A 23,383-nucleotide genomic window follows, 5' to 3' on the forward strand; every position below is an offset into this window, starting at 1 on the left:
TTCAAAGTGTGTTCAAGTGTCCCTTAGCAACACACTGAATCCCAAACCGTTGTCAACAGCCTGACAAGCCGCTTGCATGATCACTCACTTCCACTGTGTGTGCTTTGTGAATGGAAGGCATATTTGATACAAGTAGTATACATCACAGCCATGTTAAAACGGTATCAGTTATTTCTCTAAAGAAAGCTTTCCGATGGGACTGGTTTGTTAACAAAAAGTCTACTAGTTGATGTAGAGTGGTGTTATACTTGATCATTTAACTCTCACACATAAACCAGACCTCAGACCAACGTTTCATTTAAGCCTTTATTGTGAAATGAGCAACAACCATTAGAACAGTTTTCAAGTGTTAACTTGAAGTGTTTTAATTCAAATATAAAGTGATTGACAAATCTTTAAGTCCTGTGCACTAAGGCTGTGAATCTTTCAGTATCTTAAATATAATTTCATATTTATTACAAAGGGGTTCTTATTTCAGGGTCTGCTCCAGTCTGCTGTGCACTATATTATTTAAGAGTGTCACATTTTATTTCACATGAAAAAGCTCAATAAAATGTGCTCAAGATCATGCAGCTTTTATAGTTGTAGCATTTTATCAGCTGATTGCTGAGAATGTAAATACAGAGAGGAGAACCTGAAACAAAGATAACGTTAATTACTGCTTCACTTCCAAATACTTTCATATGAATACAATATGTGGGATTAAGACAGCTATTGAAGTATTTATTACAACCTGGCCTTCTTATCCAGAGGAATCTTCGGTGTGCTCTAACGCTTTCCTTCAATGAAAACAGGACGGGCTGAACGCCTTGCTGCTCCACAGAAAGTACAGGCAGTATGTTAGTATGTCGGCCATACATTACCAACACTGAGAGTTAAGTAGCCGGACTGACGCACTCCCTGCTATATCAGTGTAACTGCTGAATTCCACCTGATGCGTGTTTGGACTGTGTCCGCTCCGCCGCGGCTGCGTTAAACTGGCTGCGCTGCGTCTCAGCTCGGGCAGTCCAGAGCCCTCTGGCAGATGCTGGAGCACGGCGCATTAGTTTACTACAGAGCAGACCGAGCAGGACAGGAAGTCAGGCACCTAAACAAAATGAAAACATCCGGTTTATTCTCAGCATAAAACACTCTGTTTTAACAGTTGGGAACAATGACTGTATGTGTGTTAGTGCATGTGTCTATAAGGGTTTCTTCAGTTTTATACCACACACATTGTTTTATTGCAAGATGTCGTGTGCGATTCTGTTGCCACGAGAACTCCTTGTTCTCGAGACTCCAGCTGTCTGGCGGTGCTGCTCCGCGACGCCCACTGAGAACTCAGCCAGTGAGTGTTGACGGACGAGGGGGCACGGGGCGGTACCGGTGCGGAGCTGACACGCAATGCACACTTATCTGCTGGAAGTTCTGGGTAACAAGGACAGTAGAGAGGGTGCACAGAAGAAAATGCAGGCAAGCTGGTTGGCCATGCTCAAACAGTCTGCTGGTGAAAAATGTACTTTATATGTGAGAAAGAACGTTTTAAAGAATCCACATGGGGTCATTTTGAATTACTTTAGAATCCTAGAAAAACAATAACTGTGATTTCAACAGTTTTTTTTCCTAACACTTCTAGCGGTGAAGTGAATAGTTGAGGGAAATGGGATGAAAAGAGGCTTAGACATGACCCCAAAGAAAAGCTCTGTTTTAATTGCTTATACTGTTTCTCGAGCAGTTATTCAATCTGTAGTGTCTGATTGATTTGTTGTATCTCTCAGCTTGCGTCACCTGACTTCCAGCCTTGTTGCTGTGACTAATACTCTGCTGTATTGAATGTTTCTTTGGATATCTTTTGAACCCCCACTACAACGTATCAAATCATGAATGGATTTTAAATATTACATCCCCGTTTCACCATGCAGAGGCTCTTTTGAATATTCATGAAGTATGAGTCAGGCTTCAGTTTGGTGAACAAAGAAGACATGTTAGTTGAAGATGTAGGAGGTAACATGAAGTCATATTCTTAGTGTGACACATTTCTGCTTCTTTATCTCTTTAATGTACTGGAAGGTGAGGCAGGTCAGTGTGGTATCCATTACCCAAGAGCAGTTTAATGAGCAGCATTACTGTTCCAGCCATGAGCACTGCACTAAATAGAGAGTCAGAGCACTTTTTACATCATGCAAATGCCCAAAATGTGACCTGGCTGTAGTCATGAAATGTAGAACTCAACTGGAGCAGCATCTTGTGATGAAAAGTCGGCCTGCTATCTGAATATGGCAATTTCATCTTTCATTCAGCATGCAGAGCGCTATTGCTGTGCTGTGAATACCTTTACTGAATATTTCAGAGGTCTCTATTGCAGCTGTCTTCCAAAGCTTTGAAGTATTGAACAGATTTATTTTCATAATAGTTACCAGCTTCCCTTTTTTTTTTCAGTGTTTTGTTTTTGTTGAAGTTCTGCCATTCTTACAGGTTTAATGAATCTCTCTTCCTGTGTGCTTTTTTCTCTCTCTCTCTCCTTTGATATATAACAAACATTTTTGTCTCTCCATCCCCAGGCAGTGAAGAGCTAAAGAGGATGGCTCACTCTAAAGCTCGAGTCACAGATGGGAAGGTGACCTACCCCCCGGGGGTCAAAGAAATCTCTGACAAAATCTCCAAAGAGGAAATGGTCCGCAGGCTCAAGGTCAGTGTCTTTCTCTCTTTCTCTTAAGGAGCTGCATCCTCTGTGTTAACTGTGGCAGACATCTTCATGCCTCTCAGTGTGATATCAACACATCACTCAAGGCATTATCACATTTTAAATACAATTGAATAAGAAAAGAAGCGTTCAAATGTGTATTTTAGTTTTATTTTGAATTTTTTTTTTAAATGAAGAAATGTTTTGTTCTTACCTTTCTAGCTCTAAAGTATGTGCTTAGTTTGCAATAATGATTTATTAATGATGCATTATATCATGATTTGTTATAAGAGAGATTTTTGACTAAGCTTGGGGTAACTGGACAAACTGAATGCTACAGAGGGACGCAACCTGGCTGTATTGTCTCTAACTGCTGGCAAACTTAAATCATTTGAAACCTTTTGTTCAGATGGTTGTCAAGACCTTCATGGACATGGATCAGGACTCTGAGGAAGAGAAGGAGCTGTACCTGAATCTGGCTCTCCACCTGGCCTCAGATTTCTTCCTCAAACACCCAGACAAAGACGTGCGCCTGTTGGTGGCCTGCTGCCTCGCTGATATATTCAGAATTTACGCTCCAGAGGCGCCCTACACATCTCCAGATAAGCTAAAGGTACGATGGTGAAGATTTGGCTCAGGTCAAGCAAGTGGTTTTTCAAAATGATTTACTCGTCAGTCTGAAATGCGTGCAGCTTTTGACTATACACTATAAACAGCACACACTTTAAAATCTCTCAATACAAGCTGTTGATTAGATAAGCACAAGACAATTAACTGTAACAATAGACCATGTTTATCATGTTTGTTTTGGCAGGAATTGTTGGCTAATGTTTCTCTTTTTCCATCTCGCCTCCAGGACATTTTCATGTTCATCACAAGACAGCTCAAAGGACTGGAGGACACCAAAAGTGCTCAGTTCAACAGATACTTCTACCTGCTGGAGGTGCGTCACTTTGTGTGTATGAACCAGTGTTATGGTTTGAGTTTGATTGTGTTTAATGAAGAAGAACTATCTGCCATACTGATGCAGTTTCCACGTGTGAAATGTGAAACGTGAAACCTTGAAGCCGCCAGGGCACACAAAGACAATGTGCTCCTTGGTGATGTAAGAGTCGGCCCCTGTCCATCAGTTTCTGAGTATGTTTCTACACAATCAGCTGTAGCGGAGTCTGGATTTTGAAGGATCATTTTCCATGATTATTTATTTTATTTGTTTTAAAGGGACAGTGCAAATTCTACAACATTTCTGGAAATATTCCAGAGTTAGCAAAAATGCTAGTTTACATCTAGTGCGTGGCCAGATTAAAAAAATAAAACAGGAAAGCGGGAAAGACAATAATATGGGTACAAACGACACCTTACTTAGGCTTATTTAGTCCTGACATGTTACTCTTGTGTTTAAACATCTCTCTGCTGTTTCATTAATACTTTTCTAACATTAAACATGAAACAGATATATAAAATGATGATAGTCACATTCAGTATTTGCAGTTTATCTAAGTGGTGATGAAAAGTAACATGATTTATAATGTTACATTTAACTGTGTGCTGCACGTACCAGCAAGCTAAGAGAGGCTTTTTGCTTCTTTTCTGTCCTTTCCACAGTGGAATGATGTTTTATTGAATAGTTTATAAATGGCTCAGTCTTCGTATTCTTACTCAGAAGTTTGCTTTTAACAAGTTTGCCCGTTTAGGACGTCAGTTGTTGTTATGCTCGTTGACCTTATTTCTCAGTCTTTGCATATCACACAAGCATCAACACTTGTTCAAGCCCTTAATAACCTCTGTATTGTATAGAGACTGTAAGGAGAGGGCATCCAGTGGTGACTGGATGACGTGCGTTCTTCTCTTCTTAACAGAAGTTCATCAGAAACATGTTTCTCTCTGAATGCAATCTGACACTTTGGTCTTTTATCTGTAAGAGGCGGCAGTCTGTCTGACCTCCTTTTAACACCAAGTACTAATTGAATGAAAAAATGTTGAATGCCTTCAGGAAATACCCGTATTTTTATTTTTTTTAGCTCTTTAAAAGGAAAATCTTCTTCCTCTGATTTTCTTCAATTTGGTTTGGTTTGTTTTTCAATCTTCTTCTTGTTTTTTTGCTTTAGATCCATTAAGGCGAGTTGCACCTATAAGCTGTTTCCTTATGAAATCAAAGGAAAAGTTGAGGCTAATTGGAAGTAATGATGTTTAGTCTTCAACTCGGTTATTGTCCTTGATTTGAAAAGCCAGTATTATGAACAGGCCGTAATTGCACCATCAGAAGTAATTGTTAGAGGGAAGTTATCCACTTTGCTGTTTTTATTATTTTTAATTGCAATACGTCAAAAAACAGGCGTGAAATGAAATGAGGAAGTTTACTCTACTTTAAAAGCAGCTGTAATGGGATCTGTAATGTAATCTCCTAGTGATACACTTTCAATCACACACCAGATCTTTTTTAGTTTAATCTGCTCAGATTTTTGTAATCCTGCTCGCTGTTTTAATTAAAGGTGCACTGAATTTTCATCCTGTTTGGATGTGACCGGTGACCAGCTGGCCCTCACACATAGAGCTGATCACAGACTCACACACACACACAAGCTGTTTCGTGCCATGTGCACAGCTATACCAACACTAATGCTACAGCCAAACACACAAGCTAACATGTTTGCAGTGAGGGACATAAGGGGCCCATCAGCAGAAGTGAAAAAAGGAGCCCCAGTTTGCAGAGAAATTCATTTGATGTGATTTTTTTATTTTATTTTTATTTTTTAAGTCAAACCGTAGGCAGACATGACTTTCTCCCACCACTCTTACCACATTGTTTTTTTTTTTTCTTCTTCCTGTGCATCTGTAATGATTTTAACGTCCCCCCTCTCCTTTCATTCAGAATATAGCATGGGTGAAGTCCTACAACATTTGCTTTGAACTTGAAGATAGCAATGAGATCTTCACCCAGCTTTACAGAACGCTCTTCCAGGTCATCAAGTAAGTCCTGTTGATTAAAGACTCCAGTGTGATTGGTAGTATTTGCATGGTCCAATTCATTCATTCCTAGCTTGTATTTTCCTACATTCCCTCCTTAAAAAAAATCAAAATCAAAAGCAATCTGTAGCAACAGAAATGTGCCACTGTAGCCTCCTCTAACACCACAATCTGATTCTACTGCTACATACTGAAAAAGCACTATAACAGTCCAGTTGTTTCTCTTTGATTGCCCTCCCTTCCCTTCCCACTCTCTCTTTCCTCCTCACCCCGCTCTCAATTTCACTCTGCTCAACACAACCTTGAGGGCTGAATTCTGCAGCACAGAGCTTGGACCTTTGCCAATTGAGCAAAATAGTGGTTGAGTGTGTCAAGGTTGTGCCAGCACAATGCTGTTTTTATTGTACGGGAGGAATCTAAAGATCTCTGCTCTATTTTGATGGACTTGCATTGAGATAGAGAGTGTAGGGAAAGCAGCCCTCCTGTTGGTGTGTGCACATTACACTCAGTGAATTTGGAGGTAATGAGAATGCCTGGCAGCAACCAGAACAGCTTTCCCTGTGATACAAATCTAGGTAATACGTTTTACCTCCTGCGGCTTCACAGATCATTGAGGCAGTACGCCCATCCTTTGCATGATCGGTGCATCTCTGTCTGTATTTATGATTCCAGTTGGTTTTCAAATTGAGCGATGCATCAAGTCAAAACATAAATCCCTACTAAATGCTTGCTGCTAGAAAAGCTAATCTGAACCATGATGCTCTAAAACAGACAGCTTCATGAGCTAAATCAGTCATTAACACTCTTGTCAACAACCTGGGAAAATGTAACATATTTTTCTAAACCCTGTCCATTTTAATTTGCTGCCTCATTAGGAACTGTGGTGCGTTAAAAGGTTTGTAAAATTATGCAATGATGCAGCTGTGACCTTTGACCCTTCTTGCCTTGTTTCCTTAGCAACGGCCACAACCAGAAGGTGCACATGCATATGGTGGACCTGATGAGCTCCATCATCTGCGAGGGAGACACAGTATCCCAAGAGCTGTTAGACACCGTGCTGGTGAACTTGGTGCCAGCTCATAAGGTTTGTGCATGCCAGTCAATGTATGTACACAAAAGCAACACACAGCTGAATACACACACACACACACACAGAGTCTCACGTTTAATGTTGATACAAGTAGAAACAGCTCAGGGAACAGTCTGGAGTGAGCTCATATTATCAGTAGACTGAGGCGACCATCATTTTCCATACCCTGTAATTCAGTGAGACCCCTGCTGGTGAGAAGAGGTAGTGCATCTTAAGAGTTTGTGCACAAGCATCAGTCCACATGTGTGCCTGCTCTAGACATCGTCTGAGATAGATGACTAAAAACCAGGTTGTGTTATCCATGAATGTGTTTACTGTGCTGCTGTTTGATTCACCAATTAATTTTCTCCCTTTTTCTAGAATTTGAACAAACAAGCATATGACCTGGCCAAAGCTCTGCTGAAGAGAACCGCCCAGGCTATTGAACCCTACATTACCAATGTGAGATCCCCTTTTAACCCACCTTTTGTTTATGTTTGTCTGAACACTTTATATTTTTTCCATTGCATCTACCATAGGTAACTGCAATTATTGGCATTCTGTCGAAATTAAAGATGTTAAAGACAAAGTTGAAGCAATGCATAATGTAGCTCTTTAAAGTTTGCCTTGTGTTGCCTAATGTGATATCTATCATTTTAACATTGAAAGAGTATTTGAACCATGACATGTATAAATTCATATTTTTGTAGAGTCTGAAACTGCAGAAACTGAATATCTTATGATGTACCATAGTGAAAAGCAGGGCTTTAAAATCAGTTGTTAAACATTCACACATCCACATTACTAACTTGGTGAGGTTAATTCAGATGTAGCTGTTGTAATAGACTTTGAGCTGTGGGTTCTTAGATGTGCCACAACAGGAGGAGCTTTGCTCATGCAGAGCACAGATATGATTGGGGTAAAAGTCTGATTCTCTGAATCTTCTTTGTGCTCTTCATCAGTTCTTCAACCAGGTGCTGATGCTGGGGAAGACGTCAGTCAGTGATCTGTCCGAACATGTCTTTGACCTCATCTTGGAGCTTTACAACATAGACAGCCACTTGCTGCTCTCAGTGCTGCCGCAGCTGGAGTTTAAACTCAAGGTAACAAGAACGCTCTTTGAGTTAAACCATGAAACCCTAACTGCTTTGGTTAATATTTATTTGTTGTTGGGGGGGGGGTTCTCTGGGTGTTCCTAAATGGAGCCTTTATTGTGCTGCTCTCACAGTTTTTATGAAATACACTGTTGCACCAATTAAGACTAATGACAGACAAAACACAATAACTGTGATGATGATCATTAGATTCCAATGTGATATTGACTGCAGGTAAAGCGATGGAAACTGCAGCGATTCTTTTGTGTATATTTGCGTTATGAGTTATTTCACACAACCGGCTAAAATCCTGGATTCTGACCTATTAGCACAGAATTTCACATTTTACCGCCTCTGCAGGTTTTGTTGATTCATATGAGAAATATAAAGGCTTCAGCCCGTCAGCATAATGTTGCCTCTGCGGTGTCTCATAAAGGCATCCTGCTGATGGATAACGCTCATTAACTGTTCACAGGGAGTGTAGATCACCGCTGTCTCCTCAAAATAATAGCTGTGATAAAAATCTCCCCCTAGGACTACACACACGCTCTCTCTCTCTTTCTCTCTGTGTTTGATGCTCGCTAACTTTTTTCCCTCGTACCCTCACTCATTTCATCTTTATCTCTCCTTGCTTGTTTTCCCCTTCCTTCTCTTATCCCCTTTACTTTTCCTTTGTCTTTACTTCTTAATGCCTTTGCTGCCACCTTTCTTTGCTTCTCATTTTAAACAAGAGTAATACAAAAGCTGTTCTCTCTGTGTGTGTTATGAAAGCACTAATGTGGCCAGTGCAGTTTGTGTAAAAGGCTTGACTGATTTGTCCATTTAACACAGCCAAACTCTGTACAATCATTTCTCTCTCTTTCTTCTCTCCCGCCCTCTGTCTCCTCAGAGTAATGATAACGATGAGAGGCTGCAGGTGGTAAAGCTGCTGGCTAAGATGTTCGGAGCCAAGGACTCTGAGTTGGCTGCGCAGAACAAACCTCTCTGGCAGTGTTACCTGGGCAGGTGAGTGATAGGGTTGTGTCTGTGGCATTGACAGATCTGGATCCGTTAGTTCCCTTGTTGTAATGTTTAGATAGTTGCAGAAGGTATGCTCTTAACTTGTGAGATTTATATTCTTCTATGACTTTTATTGTATTACGAAGTCTTAAACTTGGCTCCCTGAGACAAAGTATGTTACATGTGAATACTAACCTACTCAGTCAAGCTGAAACCTAATATAATTTATTGATTATTATCAGGATAAATTGTTTAATCTATGATAATGTGCTCAAAATGCTTGTTTTGTCCAACCAGTTCAATAATGGAAAAAACAACAACAGATGAATACAATTCTGGAACCAGCACATGTTTGACATGTTTGCTTCAACACTGACTTTAAAGATGAATACGTATTCATTTTAATCATTAGAAAATAGTCTTCACTGGTCAACTTATTTTTGCAGAAGGATCTCTTGGTTAGTTATGTTTCTGTCTTTGCAGCGTAGCTCTTATTAACAGTTTTCTTTCCCCAAAAGGTTCAATGACATCCACGTGCCTATAAGACTGGAGTGTGTGAAGTTCGCCAGTCATTGTCTCATGAACCACCCTGACCTGGCTAAAGACCTCACAGGTAATTCAGCTGACATGTTCTGTGAGATAATAACCTATTTCTATCAATGACCTTAAATGTTGAGTTATATTTCTGATTGATGGAGGTGATGATACCACCAACAGACTTTGTGTATATACATGAAAATGTGTATTATTGTTCCTTTTGAAGTGTGTACTTAAGAAGAACTAAAACATTTGCCGAGCATTTTCTCTGTGGGTTGAAGGAGGTGTTCTATTCTCTCACATCCCACTCATCTCTTCCTGGTTTTTTTTCCCAGAATTCTTGAGGGTCAGATCACATGACCCAGAGGAGGCCATCCGCCATGATGTTATTGTCTCTATAGTAACAGCTGCCAAGAAAGACCTGTCTCTAGTCAATGATGCGTTGCTCAATTTTGTGAAGGAGAGGACCTTGGACAAAAGAGTAAGTAACATTAATTTAGTGTAAGTGTTTGATAGTTGTATTGTTCAGGCAGCCACCTTATGTTTTTTTAAAGCTTTTATTTACATCTTGTATAATGTTCTTGTAACGCACTTTGTGGTTTATGTCTTTAAAAATTACTGTTTGAGTTAATTGACCAACAGGGTACCTCGTGCACAGCCTATGCATACTCAGGTGCACACAGTTGCAGGAACACACCATGAAAAATAAATCAAAAATGTGTAACACCCTGAAAATAACTTAACTGTATTGTATGCGTTTCGCCTGTAGCTTCCTCGGGAAACATTAGTTCTATTAGCTGCAAACAGATGTCTCACTACAATTTCATTTCATAGTTTTGATGTTACATGTAAGTGACATGCATATCAATGAGAGGAAATGCTTCAGGTGAATAATTCAGTTTGTGGTATTCCCTGTCTTTGCAGGACTTGATTTCAGCTAAGACAAACATAAACATCATCTGTTTGATTCTGTTGTTCATTAGCCGAGCCACATTTAGGAATTTCTCTGAGGCAACATTTGACTCAGTGACTTTAAGGGATTTAAATCTAAACAGCATGTGTTGTGTTTAGCAAACACCACACTTCGTCAACTCTGACTCGTTTTTTAAAGATATTTTAAAGGTCCCATATTATGCTTTTTCTGGTTTTATATTCCCTTTAGTGTGTTTTCCAAGTGTCCTGTGCATGTTTAGGCACATCTATATGCAAAAATTCAAAGTCCGCAGAAACGCGGCTTCTCCTACGTCCTCCTGTTAGCTGTAGCATTAGCTGCATGTAACGCTCGGTTCTAGCCCCCCCTCGATACAAATTTGTCAGTCCGACGTCATTGTCAGTGTGATATCACTGATCTAAGCCCATTGGCTCATTGTGGCAAGCCCTGCAGCTCATGTTGCACGCCTGTTAACTTCTGTAGCACGCCCACGATATGCCGTAGCCTGCGGTAGCACAGTAGTGCTAAGGTGCTAATGTTTATGCTCCCCTCGGACAGAGCCAGTGGCTGCATTCCCAATATGGTAAAAGAGGCGGGAAAGAAAAGTCGGTCGACTTTCCTTGCTGAGAAAGTTTCCAATAAAGATTAATATAGCCCAGCTATTGATGTATGATGACTACTTCCTTTCGAGGCTGAAGCTTTTCCATTAACCTCTTTCCAGTTTTCATGATTTTCTTGTCTTCCCCTTCTTCATCAGTGGCGTGTTCGTAAGGAGGCCATGATGGGTCTGGCTTCGATCTACAGGAAATACTCGCTGCAGGGAGAGGGAGGGAGGGAGGCCTCGAAACAGATTTCCTGGATCAAAGACAAGCTGCTCCACATCTACTACCAGAACAGCATCGACGACAGGTTTGTGTTCCCAACTGCTGACACTGTCATCAATTTGAATGTTTGAATTTGGGTGTTTGAAAGAAACTTAATGCACATTCGACTCTGTGAGTTCCTTGGATTCAGTGCTCTTCATTTTCTCAGCTACAGTACATGTGTATGTTACTTGAGCTGATATCTATGTACCCCTGAAATGTCTAACCTAACTACTCTTTGATAAATTAGTTTAATTCTAAAAATAACAGGTGAATGTAGATAATGACATTACATGAAAACACTTCACGTCAGACTCTTGCAGTTTGTCCAAAACTTTCATTTGTGTCTAAAAGGTTTGAGAAAACGAAAGATTAAAGCTTCTCTCTTGAGTCAAACTCTTAGTCAGTGCACTTTGACAATCATTCAGGGAAATTTTAGAAGGAAGCGTTATCCATTTGAATGCCCACATTGGCATCAGGACAACAAGTGCAATGTAATCCCAACTTTTTCATTTTTAAACTGAAGTAAAACTAATTGTTGTCTTGTTTTTAGAGTAGTTTGACAATAGACTGCAGCATACCTTTGAACTGAAAACACTGGTTTGTTATTTTTTTCTCCACCTACACACACACCACAAGGAGAGTCTAAAGTGCCTCTGGTTGTTGTTGAAAGTCATTCTGCTGAATGTCAAAAGCTGAAGTAGCACTTCAACCTAAACACACAACAACACAACACAATCCAGGATCTGATTGCAGAAGAGTGTTTGAGGGTGCAGTTGTCCTTTGAATCACTGTGCTGCAGTGGAGTCACTCAACGGCCAACAGGAAAAGTCTGTGATGTGACAGACTGTTACTGAGTATCAAAGCTTCACTCTGCAAAACTAAAACACTTTATTGCTTATACTCAGCAGATTCTCTTTAAAAAAAAAAACATTTCTGAAAAAATCTAAATGAAACATGCAGTAACACAATCAAAGTGATGCCAAGTGAAAGTAAAAAGTGTACCCAAAAGTTTCCAGAGTGATAGTGGGGGGTTAAAGAGGATAAACAAAGTGTGTTATTTTACACTTGAATTGAAATCTCCTTTCATTGTTCCTCCCTGTCTATTTCAGGTTACTGGTGGAGCGGGTCTTTGCCCAGTACATGGTGCCTCATAACCTGGAAACCACTGAACGGATGAAGTGTCTGTACTACCTTTATGCCACCCTGGACACAAATGCTGTCAAGTGAGTCTTGCTCACTCTAATGAGATCCAGACCCGTGTGCAAACATGACTTGATGTCTTTTCAGGCCTGTTGTTCAGCAACTTTTTGAACTTTCTAAATATATAAAATGTTTGAAAGAAAGTCTTTTTATTTTCCTCACCATAACCTTACTGCTCCCCTGTGCCTCTCAGAGCTTTGAATGAGATGTGGAAGTGTCAGAATCTGCTGAGACACAACGTCAAAGACCTGCTGGACTTGGTCAAAAAACCAAAGGTAACTCTTAACTGAAGCACAGCACAGTGAAGCTGATGGGTTATATACCCTTGTCGTTTGTTTCTAAGCTTTTTTTCTCTGTTGCTGATTTGCAGTCTGAAGCATCAAGCAAAGCCGTATTTGCCAAAGTCATGGTGATCACAAGTAAGGGATCTTCCTTTTTTTTTTCTTTTTTTTTTAAAGCCTTATTTCATCCCACTGTTCAAGTTTCTGATTCTACCTCCCACACTGCTATTTCAACTTTGCATAGCCTTAGTAGAAGAAAAACTGCTGACACAAGTTGCTCCAACCAACCTGTTTGTTTTTCTAAAATCTAGTCTTTGTAGACATCAGCTTTTCATTTTGTGTCTCTACAGGGAACCTACCAGACCCGGGCAAAGCTCAGGACTTTGTGAAGAAGCTGGCTCAGGTCCTGGAGGATGACGAGCGGATCAGAGATCAGTTAGAAACTTTGGTCAGCCCCTCCTGCTCCTGCAAGCAGGCTGAAGTGTGTGTGGTGAGTATTGATGTTTTCACAGATCAGATCACAGTGTTTGTGGCCTCTCATTGAAATTCTGACATCCCTCCTCTGGCTTTGTTTGACTATGATAAATCACCTTAAAACTACAGTTACCTTAAATGTATTTGACTGATCTTTGGCTTAAAGCACTTTTTGCAACCTTTTGAAGGGTTTTAACTCATACACTTAAGCCTTCAGGCTGTATTTTGAGTTGCAAAGCCAAGAGAGATAGTGAGGAAGAATGTTTACAGCCTTTCCCAGGAAGCATCAATAATGGATTGTTAAAACCCTACTGTGCTGTTGAACCTTGAGGACCATTGAGGAATGCTATTCCTGTCTTCAAACACTGAATCAGCTGAACCATTTTTCAATAGTTTCCCCGTCAAGTGCTATTTTATAGCACATGACTTTGTTTTTTTTTGTTTTTTACAATATCCAAAAGAGCATGCAAACTGGATAACAAGACTTTAAAATAGTTCCTGTCACATTCCTTTCTGTTCATATGCAGCATTTAAAGACCATAGTTATAATTTATTCATCCACACAGCTGGTCTTAATGAAAACACACATTTTAAACCTCATTTGACCCAGTCGCTTCACAAGGGCTTTGTTACTTTTCTTACGGACTATGTGAAGCTTCATCTGCCAGTCACATCCAATCGTTTTTGTGCCGATAAAAATGATTTGTTATTGTCCCCTTTTTCTTTTCTTTTCTTTTTTTCTTTTTTTCTTCTCCGTATCAGTTTGCAAAACAATGAAGGTCCTCTCTCTGTATCAGCTGTGTTTCATGTTGTGCTGCTGCAGCATAAGCTTTTAAAATGTCATCTTTCACTGTGGCAGTTGAAAGTGAAACAGAAATAAAAACAGCTCTGACCCCCGTGATATTTCTATCCTCACTCTAAACTAAATTAAAGGTTATTGACACAGGCCTTACATGTTCAAATCTTATCCAACTCAGAGGAGTCCATGTCTGACAATTTTGCAATAAACAGCATTTTAAGCCAACATGTGAAAAACAAATCAAGTGTATGGTGTAAAAGTCCACCTACAGCAAAGTCCAAGAATTTGCCTTTTTTTTTTTTTTTTTTTAGATGAATATAATAATAATAATAATTTGTGTGTCACTTTTTCAGCGAGACATCACTAAGAAGCTCGGCAGCCCCAAACAGCCCAGCAATCCTTTCTTGGAGATGGTGAAGTTCCTGCTGGAGAGAATTGCTCCGGTACACATTGACACAGAGTCCATCAGGTACAGTAACATTTACCGCAGTGACATCACCATCATCCTTTAAATACAACGGCCGAAATTTTTTTTAGAAGTTTAACTTATTTTGTCTCTCTCTCTTCTGTGTCTCAGTGCTTTGATAAAACAGGTGAATAAATCTATAGATGGAACAGCTGATGATGAGGAGGAAGGTGTACCCACTGAAGAGGCCATCAGAGCTGGGCTAGAACTACTCAAGGTAAAAAAAAAACAAGCCAGCAAACTCTGCATGGGTCTGCAGAATGTGATCATAAATTCCAAGTTGTCATTTTATCATCTTATTTTGTTGCTCCATCTAACAAAAAAAAAGGGAAGGGAAAATCAATCAAACTGACTGGCTTTATGTCCTCATCAGTTCTGCTGCTGGAGTGTCAGTATGAAGTGCTGCCTGCAACTCAAGTAATCAGTGATTGAAAGAAACACTCTTATGTCTCTTGTCTTGTTGATTTAGTTAATTGATGACAGGATAAAAGAAAGGGGGGGAAAAATGAGCAGGCAGTGATTGATAATAGCACTCATGCAGTTTTCCCTGGAGGTGTGGCTGACAGCAGCATTCATTACAGAGACACAACACGTTAAATAAGGATGACATAAAGACCTCATATCTTTCCAATGAATCTGTGTTTAACCAGATGGGGATTAATTATATATATATGTAGATTTGTTTTTTAATGAATATGTTGCAGAATGTCCAGCTGCTTGACCCTCTTTTGTTTTTGTCCCTCACAGGTCCTTTCTTTCACACACCCAGTGTCGTTCCACTCTGCAGAGACATTTGAGTCCCTGTTGGGTTGTCTGAAGATGGATGACGAGAAGGTTGCAGAGGCTGCACTGCAGATCTTCAAGAACACAGGCAGCAAGATGGAAGAGAGTTTTCCTCACATCAAATCGTACGTCTCATTGCCCGATTGCCAATTTGCTTAATCTAAATGTATGCATCTAATCGTGCACAGAAGCAATGTGGGTATCTATATTCTGGACTGAAGTACCTGCTTTGAACATGTTAGGATCTTTATCACTATGGACATACTTGCTATGGTTTGTAATGGTGATGTCATGTTTGCTCCCCCTAGTGTTTTGCTGCCAGTACTGCAGGCCAAAGCAAAGAGAGGGCCCCCTCGCCAAGCCAAGTATGCCATCCACTGCATCAACGCCATGTTCACCAACAGAGACACACACTTTGCCCAAATCTTTGAGGTCAGTCAGTCCCATCTTTCAGATTCTTAACTTTTTCAACACATTTAATAAAAAGGTGTAAAAATTGATATACATATCGTATTTTTTATGTTTGAATAACTTTGCTATGCCTCTATATTTACTGCAGACATGATACAACTTTCTCTTTGTTCACCATAGGTGTGAATGTTTACCTTTTTAAATACAAGGGTAAATAAAAAGTGTGTTTGTGTTCCTCCAGCCTCTGCACAAAGGTCTGGACCCCGCTAACCTGGAGCAGCTCATCACTCCTTTGACCACCCTGGGTCACCTGGCTCAGCTGGCTCCAGAACAGTTCGCTGCCCCGCTCAAATCTTTAGTCGCCAACTTCATCGTGAAGGACCTGCTCATGAATGACCGGGTACACACACACGCACCAAAAATCTATACACATGTCAAATATACAAGGCTCATGTTGAGAGGCAGGGCTGCTATTATTGTTCTGCAATATTTAATACATCTATACAAAATACTAGCCAGGTATTTCTTTGTCATTTTCACTTATATGGACATTGATGGAAATCCTAAGATGTCGCTCAGATCTCCCCCCTGAAAAACTTTAGCATCCTTGTTTTTGTTGTCTACTTATATATGAAGTATACCTTACTGTTCTGTTTGTCTTCTGTACAGACTCCAGGAAAAAAGACGACCAAACTTTGGGTGTCTGATGATGAAGTGTCCCCAGAGACTATGGCCAAGGTCGGTGAAACACCATTGTGCTTCTCTTCAAACACCGTCCATGAATTTGAATGTTCTATCGCCACATGCTGTGATGCTTTATGTGTTTATCTGACACATCTCTGATTCTTAATACTGTTTCATCAGTGATGACAAAAGTTAATTAAAGTTTTCCACCAAAAAATGATTGCCCCAAAATGTTTTTTTTGTTTCCTTCTGTTCAGATCCAGGGCATCAAGCTGATGGTGAGGTGGTTACTGGGAGTGAAGAACAACCAGAGCAAATCAGGCAACTCCACCCTGAGGATGCTTACTGCAATTCTACACAGTGACGGAGACCTGACGGAGCAGGGCAGGATGGGGTGAATAACAAAGCTTACACATTCTAATCACACAAACATAAGGACCTGTATATGTTTGAATCTGCAGCTTGTTTTTAGGTTATTATTGTTATGACATTTCCAGTGAGATGCTGGATTTTTACTATTCTCCTTACATCACAATGTGTAAAGACATTCTTCATTTCTCTTCCCCCAGTAAACCTGACATGTCAAGGCTGCGGCTGGCAGCTGCGTGCGCCCTGCTGAAGCTGGCACAGGAACCCTGCTATCATGAAATCATCACCCTGGAGCAGTATCAGCTGTGTGCTCTCGTCATCAACGTAAGAAGAACCGGCTCCTCTATTTAGCAAACCGCCCGCTCGTTTCGGGACTCTGCAACATGTCTTAGATTGTCATGGTTTGGATTTTGAACTGTTTTGAAATGATGGTCTCCCATTGATTTCATTAGATTAGATCTACTTTATTATTCCATGGGACGGGATTTACCTTGGGGGAGAAAAGTGCAGAGGAAATACACAGCTATGAGCGACTTATTAAACGGGAAAAACACATAAAATAACGCATAAAATGCAATAAAATAGATGGATTCCCATATGCCATTGTAAAAAAACAAAATAATGACAAATAAATAGAGTAAAGGCTGAAATAACTATTAAAGACAACCAGTTCAACTCAATGTGCAATAGAGCTCAGGTTGCCAGCAGAGCAGCAGGGATTGGGGATACATTTAGTCACATCTCCACCTCAGCCATCCCTTCCTATGTTTTCTCTGGTTTCATCATCTGCACCCTCCTCCTCCTCCTCCTCCTCATCACTGCCTCTTTTTTTATCTCCCTCTCTGCTCTCCAGGATGAGTGCTACCAGGTGCGACAGTGTTTTTCCCAGAAGCTCCACCGAGGCCTGTGCCGCCTCCGCCTGCCTCTGGAATACATGGCGGTGTTTGCTTTGTGTGCCAAGGACCCCGTCAAAGAGAGGAGGGCTCACGCTCGTCAGTGCCTGGTGAAAAATGTCAACATACGCCGAGAGTACCTCAAACAGCACGCTGCCATCAGCGGTAAAGAAAACCAAATATAAACAGAGATCTGAGATTTTTAGTTTGACAAAGTGATGACAAAAAGTCTGTAGGTCTAAACAAACTGTTTATTTTTCTCAAACTGTATTGCATAAATAATTCACAGCAGAATATTTGAGCAGAGATATGAATAATTGATCAATATAATTGATATGACTGTAAAAGGAAAATGAAAGTGGTCCAGGGAAAAGGGATGTAATCAAATCTTTTGCTTTCCAAATAGTGCATCTCAGTGCACAATATGGTATTCATTAGCTCTGTTCATATAAGTTAGTAATGATTGAATATCGACCTTTTTGTATCCCACCAGACAAGCTGTTCTCTCTGCTGCCGGAGTACGTTGTGCCCTACACCATCCACCTGCTGGCCCACGACCCGGACTACGTCAAAGTTCAGGACATCGAGCAGCTCAAAGAAATCAAAGAGTAAGTATGGAACGGAAAAGCTGTTAGAATGTGATAACACTACTGATGAAAGAAACACTTTGAAACATGAGAAACACTTTGTAGGTAGATGCCAACTCTTAGATGAGTGCAGCCCATTTCCTCCCAAAACAGAAAGTCTGCACATATGTGGAGCTTGGCAGGTGTTCATTTTGGTCCCTGGTTGTCATCACTCTTTAAGTTCTGTTGCATTTTCTACTTCCTCAAAAGAAAAATGATATTCATTGAAACTCATGTGTGGTGACATTAAAATAATCCTCCTCTGTAGGGCTCTATGGTTTGTGCTCGAGATCATTATGGCCAAGAACGAGAACAACAGCCACGCCTTCATCAGGAAAATGGTGGAAAACATCAAACAAACAAAAGACGCGCAGTCCCCCACCGATTCAAAAACCAACGAGGTGTGTATTACGTCTGAAGGTTTATCAGCACTGAATATATAATTCTCTCTGCTATCCAGAGTAACAGACGTCTGTGTCTTTCCTCTACAGAAACTCTACACAGTGTGTGATGTGGCTATGAACATTATCATGTCAAAGAGCACCACCTACAGCCTGGAGTCGCCAAAAGACCCCACGCTGCCCTCGAGCTACTTCACCAAACCTGACAAGGTTTGTGCTTTTGCCCTAAGATTCTAAATATCTAGCATCGAGCAAAGCTTTGTCTTTCATGTTCTTGTTTTTGTGTGTGTAAACTGCAAGAGTAGAGCTGCTAATAAGGGATGAAAAAAATCGATCTGTCACTCCTGTCTCCCCCCCCTCCCCTCTCTCGCCCTCTTTCGATTTATGACTCTATCCACTGTCCTATCTCTAAATAAAAGCTTAAAAAAAGCCCCAAAATAAACCTTACAACAACAACAAAAAACAACCCATTACATAATCTTGCCATCGGGGGCAACAAGACCCACAGAAACTGAGAGATCCTCACAGATACATATTTTGAGGACATAATCCTTCATTTTTTACAACCCTAATGTGTACTTCAACTACTCTGTCACTGTGGCAAAACTGCATTCAAGTTTAAAATATATATATATATTAAAAAAAACTCTTAAAAGATCAGCTACCTTTTAAAATGTCGTATTGTTTGAACAATTTATTAGTTTTCTGTCATGTTTTCTCTTTGATCCGTCTGAATCCTGGCCTCTGCTGGATAAGAATGATAGTCATCCTACACTCAAAGTTTTGTACAGCACTAACTGGTTATTGTATCTGGATTATCAACATTACACTCTTGAATTTAGTCTTAGATTTTGCAGCAGCCAAATAACATTACATTATCTTGTTTGTTTTTTGGGTTGCTGTGTGTTCTACACAAGCAAACGCCCTGACACATCATTTGTCTCTGTTACAGAATTTCAGCAACACAAAAAATTATCTCCCGGCAGAGATGAAGTCATTCTTCACACCAGGAAAGGTAAGCGTAACCGAACCTCTGATAATGTTAATATGGGCTTTTGTTTTTTCTACTTTCTGTTTTTTGTTGATTGTAGCACAAATCTAAATTCAACTCTTGTCTGCTCTCACTCCTCCAGCCCAAGTCGGCTAACGTTTTGGGAGCAGTAAACAAACCGCTGTCGACAGCAGGGAAACAGATCCAGAGTAAAGCTTCTCGTATGGAGACCGCCAGCAACGAAGACTCCTCATCCAACCCGGGATCCCCACAACGCGGCAAGACAAGGTGAGAAACATGTGACCAGAGAAACCTGACATCAAACTGATGTTGACGACAATTTATCAGCTGCGGTGTTGTCCTGTGAGGGAAGTTATTTCGGGGGCCTTCATTGGATAGGACAGCTGAAGAGAGACAGGAAATGTTGGGAGGATAGAGTGAGAGATGACATGCAGCAAAGAGCAAAGAGCAGAGGTCAGATTCAAACCCATGGCCGCTGTGACGAGGACTTTTTGGCGGCAAGCAACATAACCATGAGGCTATCCGGGGCCCCCAAAGAAAGAATTCTGGGTTTAATGATTAAAACAAAAATCAAGAAATGCTCATAGACTACAAAGAGTTCTAAGAGATTATTTAGTATCATTTGTTTGTGTTTCCATGTGTGTCAAATATTTGCAACTAATCCTTCTGATGTTTCAGGCTGGACAGCACAGAATTGGATCATAGTGAGAACGAGGATTTCACCCTGAGAGCAGACAGCACTGACAAGGTACTAAAGCCTTTTTATGTGCTGTTCTATTTTCTGTGATGAGAGACGACGATGATGTAACAGACTGTCAGTGTTATCTTTTCATGGTTAAAGCTGCTGGGTGTTCACATTTATTTCAAATCATCTACTTCTCATCATTACACTACCAGGAAGTGAAACCTCGTGCATAATTTTGCCGTAATTTAGTTTTGATATGAGAACACAATGATGGAAGGGTTGGCAGGGGGGGGAAAAAAACTATATAACTATTTTTTTTGATTACCTATGCCTAGATGAACAAAATTAAGTTTTGTGATTTACAATTTACTTTTTATTTCTATAAATGACTCTGTATCTTAGGACGAGTCTGAAAGATGTGTTGCTGTGATCTGGATAAGTGCTTCCAGTCATAAAGTCTTTTGTCTGTGTTTTGATAGTACTGTGCAAACACCTGCTGGGTTCAAGCCAAGATAAGATAACCAGTACAAGCTGTGCAAACTATCTCAGAGAGCCTCTGGACCTACTGTGGACAGACACCAATGTTTCTGTGTTAACTTCATTTAGCATTCTTATGTCAAACTTGTGGTATCAAAACATGTCAATTTAATATTCATAAATGCACCAGCCACGTATTTTGTAACTTCTTTCTAACATTCATTTTTAACTAGATGTTAGTTTGTTAAAAAAATGAGGCAAACAGTGGTTTACAGAGAACAGCTACATGGTATTCAAAGCACTCGTTTAGTCTCAATCATCAAGCACATGTTGACTGTTTTGATTCCCAGGATATTGAGAAGCCCCGCGGGCGCAAACGTGGCGTGACAACCAGTGACGACCAGGACAGCAAGCCAAAGCGTGGACGCAAGAAGGCCTCGGCAAACCCGACCGCCGCAGTCGAACCCGAGGACCAGTGGGACGAGGACAACCGGCCAGAGGACGAGCAGAACAGCCCGCCGAAAAAAGGACGAAGGGGCCGGCCTCCGAAGTCTGCCACTCCCAGTCAGGACACGCCCGCCAAAGGGAAGAGAGGGAGAAAAAAGGCAGCGCCTCCCCCCGAGGATGACGATGAAGAGGAGGAAGAGGAGAAGGTGGAGGAGGAAGCAGCAGAAGAGGAGGAGGAAGAGGATGACGGGAGCAGCGAAAACATGGAGCTGAAGCCCAAAGTTGGAAGGCCGGCAAGGACACCGCGACGATCACAAGGGTGAGAAAGGAACCCTGTCTGTATGCAGTTAGGGTTAGACATTTATTCAGCTTCCCTAGCAACAGTCACCATGTTCGCACTTAGATCTCTGTCAGTAAGGTACATTTTTGTATTTTTTCTCCAAACAGCTTGGATTCAGCAGAGTCGACACCACAGAAGAGGAGAGGACGTCCCCCTAAATCAGCTCAGCCCCCTGCCAAGAAACCAGCGTAAGATTCACACTAGCTCTGTGCTTGGCAGATTTTTTGCTCTTTCTCCATATCAGATACTTTTCAAAGTAAACATGATAATGGTGGCTTATATTTCAACTCAAGGAAAGCACATAACTTCATATAACCATTTGTGAAGACAGCTCTTAATAAAGAATTGGAGATTGTTGCTTTTTATTTTGTAGTAACAGATTTTTATAAATTTACACCCAAACTTAGCCTGAGTTTAGTGAGTGAGTAAGGTTTGAGCTTATCGATACTGCCATGGAGTCTAGTATGTCCTGGAAAGTTAAATTTTGAGTTGAGTCACAACCTTTTTAATGAAATCACTTGTGCACAAACATACATCGACCTTCTATTAAAGTTTCTTGAATTACATTGATTTGCTAGCCAACGAGGTAAACAACATTAATGACATGAAGTGACTTTATGATGTGTTTAAGGTCCGGTCAGAGAGAGTTTTGTACATCTCTTCTGCACAGTACTGGCCAGTTTATGTGCTGTCTGACTTGATGAAGCCTCAGCCCAACATACTGCCGCATGGTGGATGATACTTTTTAGGGACACAGATTCACTGAATAACATCTCTGTGCTCTACAGGCGGGGTGGGCGGTCGAAGGCAGCGGCTGCTAAAGATGACTCTGAAGAGGAGGATGATGAAGAAGAGGAGGAGGAGCAGCAGGAGGACGAGCCGACACCTAAGGTACTCAAAGGAGACATGAGTCATGCCTGGGAGTTCTGTCTTTTTGACTAAATTAAGAAAGCGTGGGGCACCGGTGGACTAGTGGTTGGTGCATGTGCTCCATGTGCAGAGACTCTGGTCCTCTGGGAGGGCGGCCTGGGTTCAGATCCAACCTGTGGCTCCTTGCCCCTCATGTCGGTCCACGCTCTCTCTCCTGATTTCTGACTCTATACACTGTCCTATCTCTCTATAGAGGCATAAGAATCCCAGAAATAAACCTTTGAGATGAGTTTTGACTCTTCTTCTTCTTTCCTTTTGCTCTTTTAGGGACGAAAGAAGGCAGCAGGGCGGAGAAGATGAGCTGAAAAAACGATGGAGGACAAAGAAAAGCTGCGCGTCTACTCTTAAAGTTGTGGAAGAATGACGTAGGAAAGAAAATATGGACATTGAACTTTTTAAACTTTTCATATGCCGACGCTCCTACTGTTACACGAAATTCACATACTTGCATATACCACATGCACACTACATGAGTACATCTGTATCATCAGCTGTGGGTTGTTGCATTGTGATGATGTTCGCCACATTAGGTAGAAAGAATTTTAACAGAAAAACAAAAAAAAAAGATCACCAGTGTAAATAGTCTCTTCTGTCTGTTTCATGTTCTGTTGTGTTTGATGCTGACTGGGGGGATGCTGTAAAGCCTTGACCCGCCAATATAATTATTATTAAAGTGCTCCCATAAAGCAATATTGCTTATGAATCATTCCCTCTGTCACAATTTTAAAAACTAAGAGATTAACCATTATCTATTTTTGAGTGAACCTTAATTGTTTTATTTTACTTTAATAGAAAACATTTTTTTGTTTACAGTTCTGTATATTACTTCTTTTTTTTTCTTTCTTTTTTTTTTTACTGTGTATTAAGAAATTTAAAAAAAAAAATGTCTGAAGCCTGTTCAAATGTAGAGTTGCATCTGGAGAAGTCTATAGTGTGTGTCTCATTTTTAGGTTCGTGCTTCCTGGTGTTTGAAGTTCCTG

The 23,383-nt window shown here is 40.7% G+C and overlaps 1 protein-coding gene across 2 annotated transcripts in view; it reads left to right on the top strand.

Moving 5' to 3' along the window:
• The window catches only part of pds5b (PDS5 cohesin associated factor B), a 30,834-nt gene that overhangs the window by 7,350 nt on the left and 101 nt on the right, over positions 1–23,383 (top strand). For both annotated transcript variants that reach the window (XM_020644089.3, XM_065963207.1), the window contains exons 2-35: positions 2,541–2,668; positions 3,072–3,275; positions 3,519–3,605; positions 5,535–5,632; positions 6,587–6,713; positions 7,080–7,160; positions 7,661–7,801; positions 8,682–8,797; positions 9,310–9,404; positions 9,664–9,809; positions 11,017–11,168; positions 12,235–12,348; positions 12,519–12,600; positions 12,696–12,744; positions 12,957–13,096; positions 14,233–14,348; positions 14,457–14,562; positions 15,093–15,253; positions 15,437–15,560; positions 15,781–15,939; positions 16,209–16,277; positions 16,481–16,617; positions 16,793–16,916; positions 17,446–17,650; positions 17,979–18,093; positions 18,380–18,512; positions 18,603–18,722; positions 19,465–19,527; positions 19,646–19,791; positions 20,203–20,272; positions 21,037–21,452; positions 21,581–21,661; positions 22,262–22,364; positions 22,671–23,383. The exon at positions 22,671–23,383 is cut by the window's right edge and continues 101 nt beyond it. In XM_020644089.3, the coding sequence (XP_020499745.1) occupies positions 2,561–2,668; positions 3,072–3,275; positions 3,519–3,605; positions 5,535–5,632; positions 6,587–6,713; positions 7,080–7,160; positions 7,661–7,801; positions 8,682–8,797; positions 9,310–9,404; positions 9,664–9,809; positions 11,017–11,168; positions 12,235–12,348; positions 12,519–12,600; positions 12,696–12,744; positions 12,957–13,096; positions 14,233–14,348; positions 14,457–14,562; positions 15,093–15,253; positions 15,437–15,560; positions 15,781–15,939; positions 16,209–16,277; positions 16,481–16,617; positions 16,793–16,916; positions 17,446–17,650; positions 17,979–18,093; positions 18,380–18,512; positions 18,603–18,722; positions 19,465–19,527; positions 19,646–19,791; positions 20,203–20,272; positions 21,037–21,452; positions 21,581–21,661; positions 22,262–22,364; positions 22,671–22,703 (4,221 nt within the window). In that variant the 5' untranslated portion in view covers positions 2,541–2,560 and the 3' untranslated portion in view covers positions 22,704–23,383. The remainder of the gene's footprint in view (positions 1–2,540; positions 2,669–3,071; positions 3,276–3,518; positions 3,606–5,534; positions 5,633–6,586; positions 6,714–7,079; positions 7,161–7,660; positions 7,802–8,681; positions 8,798–9,309; positions 9,405–9,663; positions 9,810–11,016; positions 11,169–12,234; positions 12,349–12,518; positions 12,601–12,695; positions 12,745–12,956; positions 13,097–14,232; positions 14,349–14,456; positions 14,563–15,092; positions 15,254–15,436; positions 15,561–15,780; positions 15,940–16,208; positions 16,278–16,480; positions 16,618–16,792; positions 16,917–17,445; positions 17,651–17,978; positions 18,094–18,379; positions 18,513–18,602; positions 18,723–19,464; positions 19,528–19,645; positions 19,792–20,202; positions 20,273–21,036; positions 21,453–21,580; positions 21,662–22,261; positions 22,365–22,670) is intronic.

This window comes from Labrus bergylta, chromosome 14, assembly GCF_963930695.1.
Source record: "Labrus bergylta chromosome 14, fLabBer1.1, whole genome shotgun sequence".
Lineage (NCBI taxonomy): Eukaryota > Metazoa > Chordata > Actinopteri > Labriformes > Labridae > Labrus > Labrus bergylta.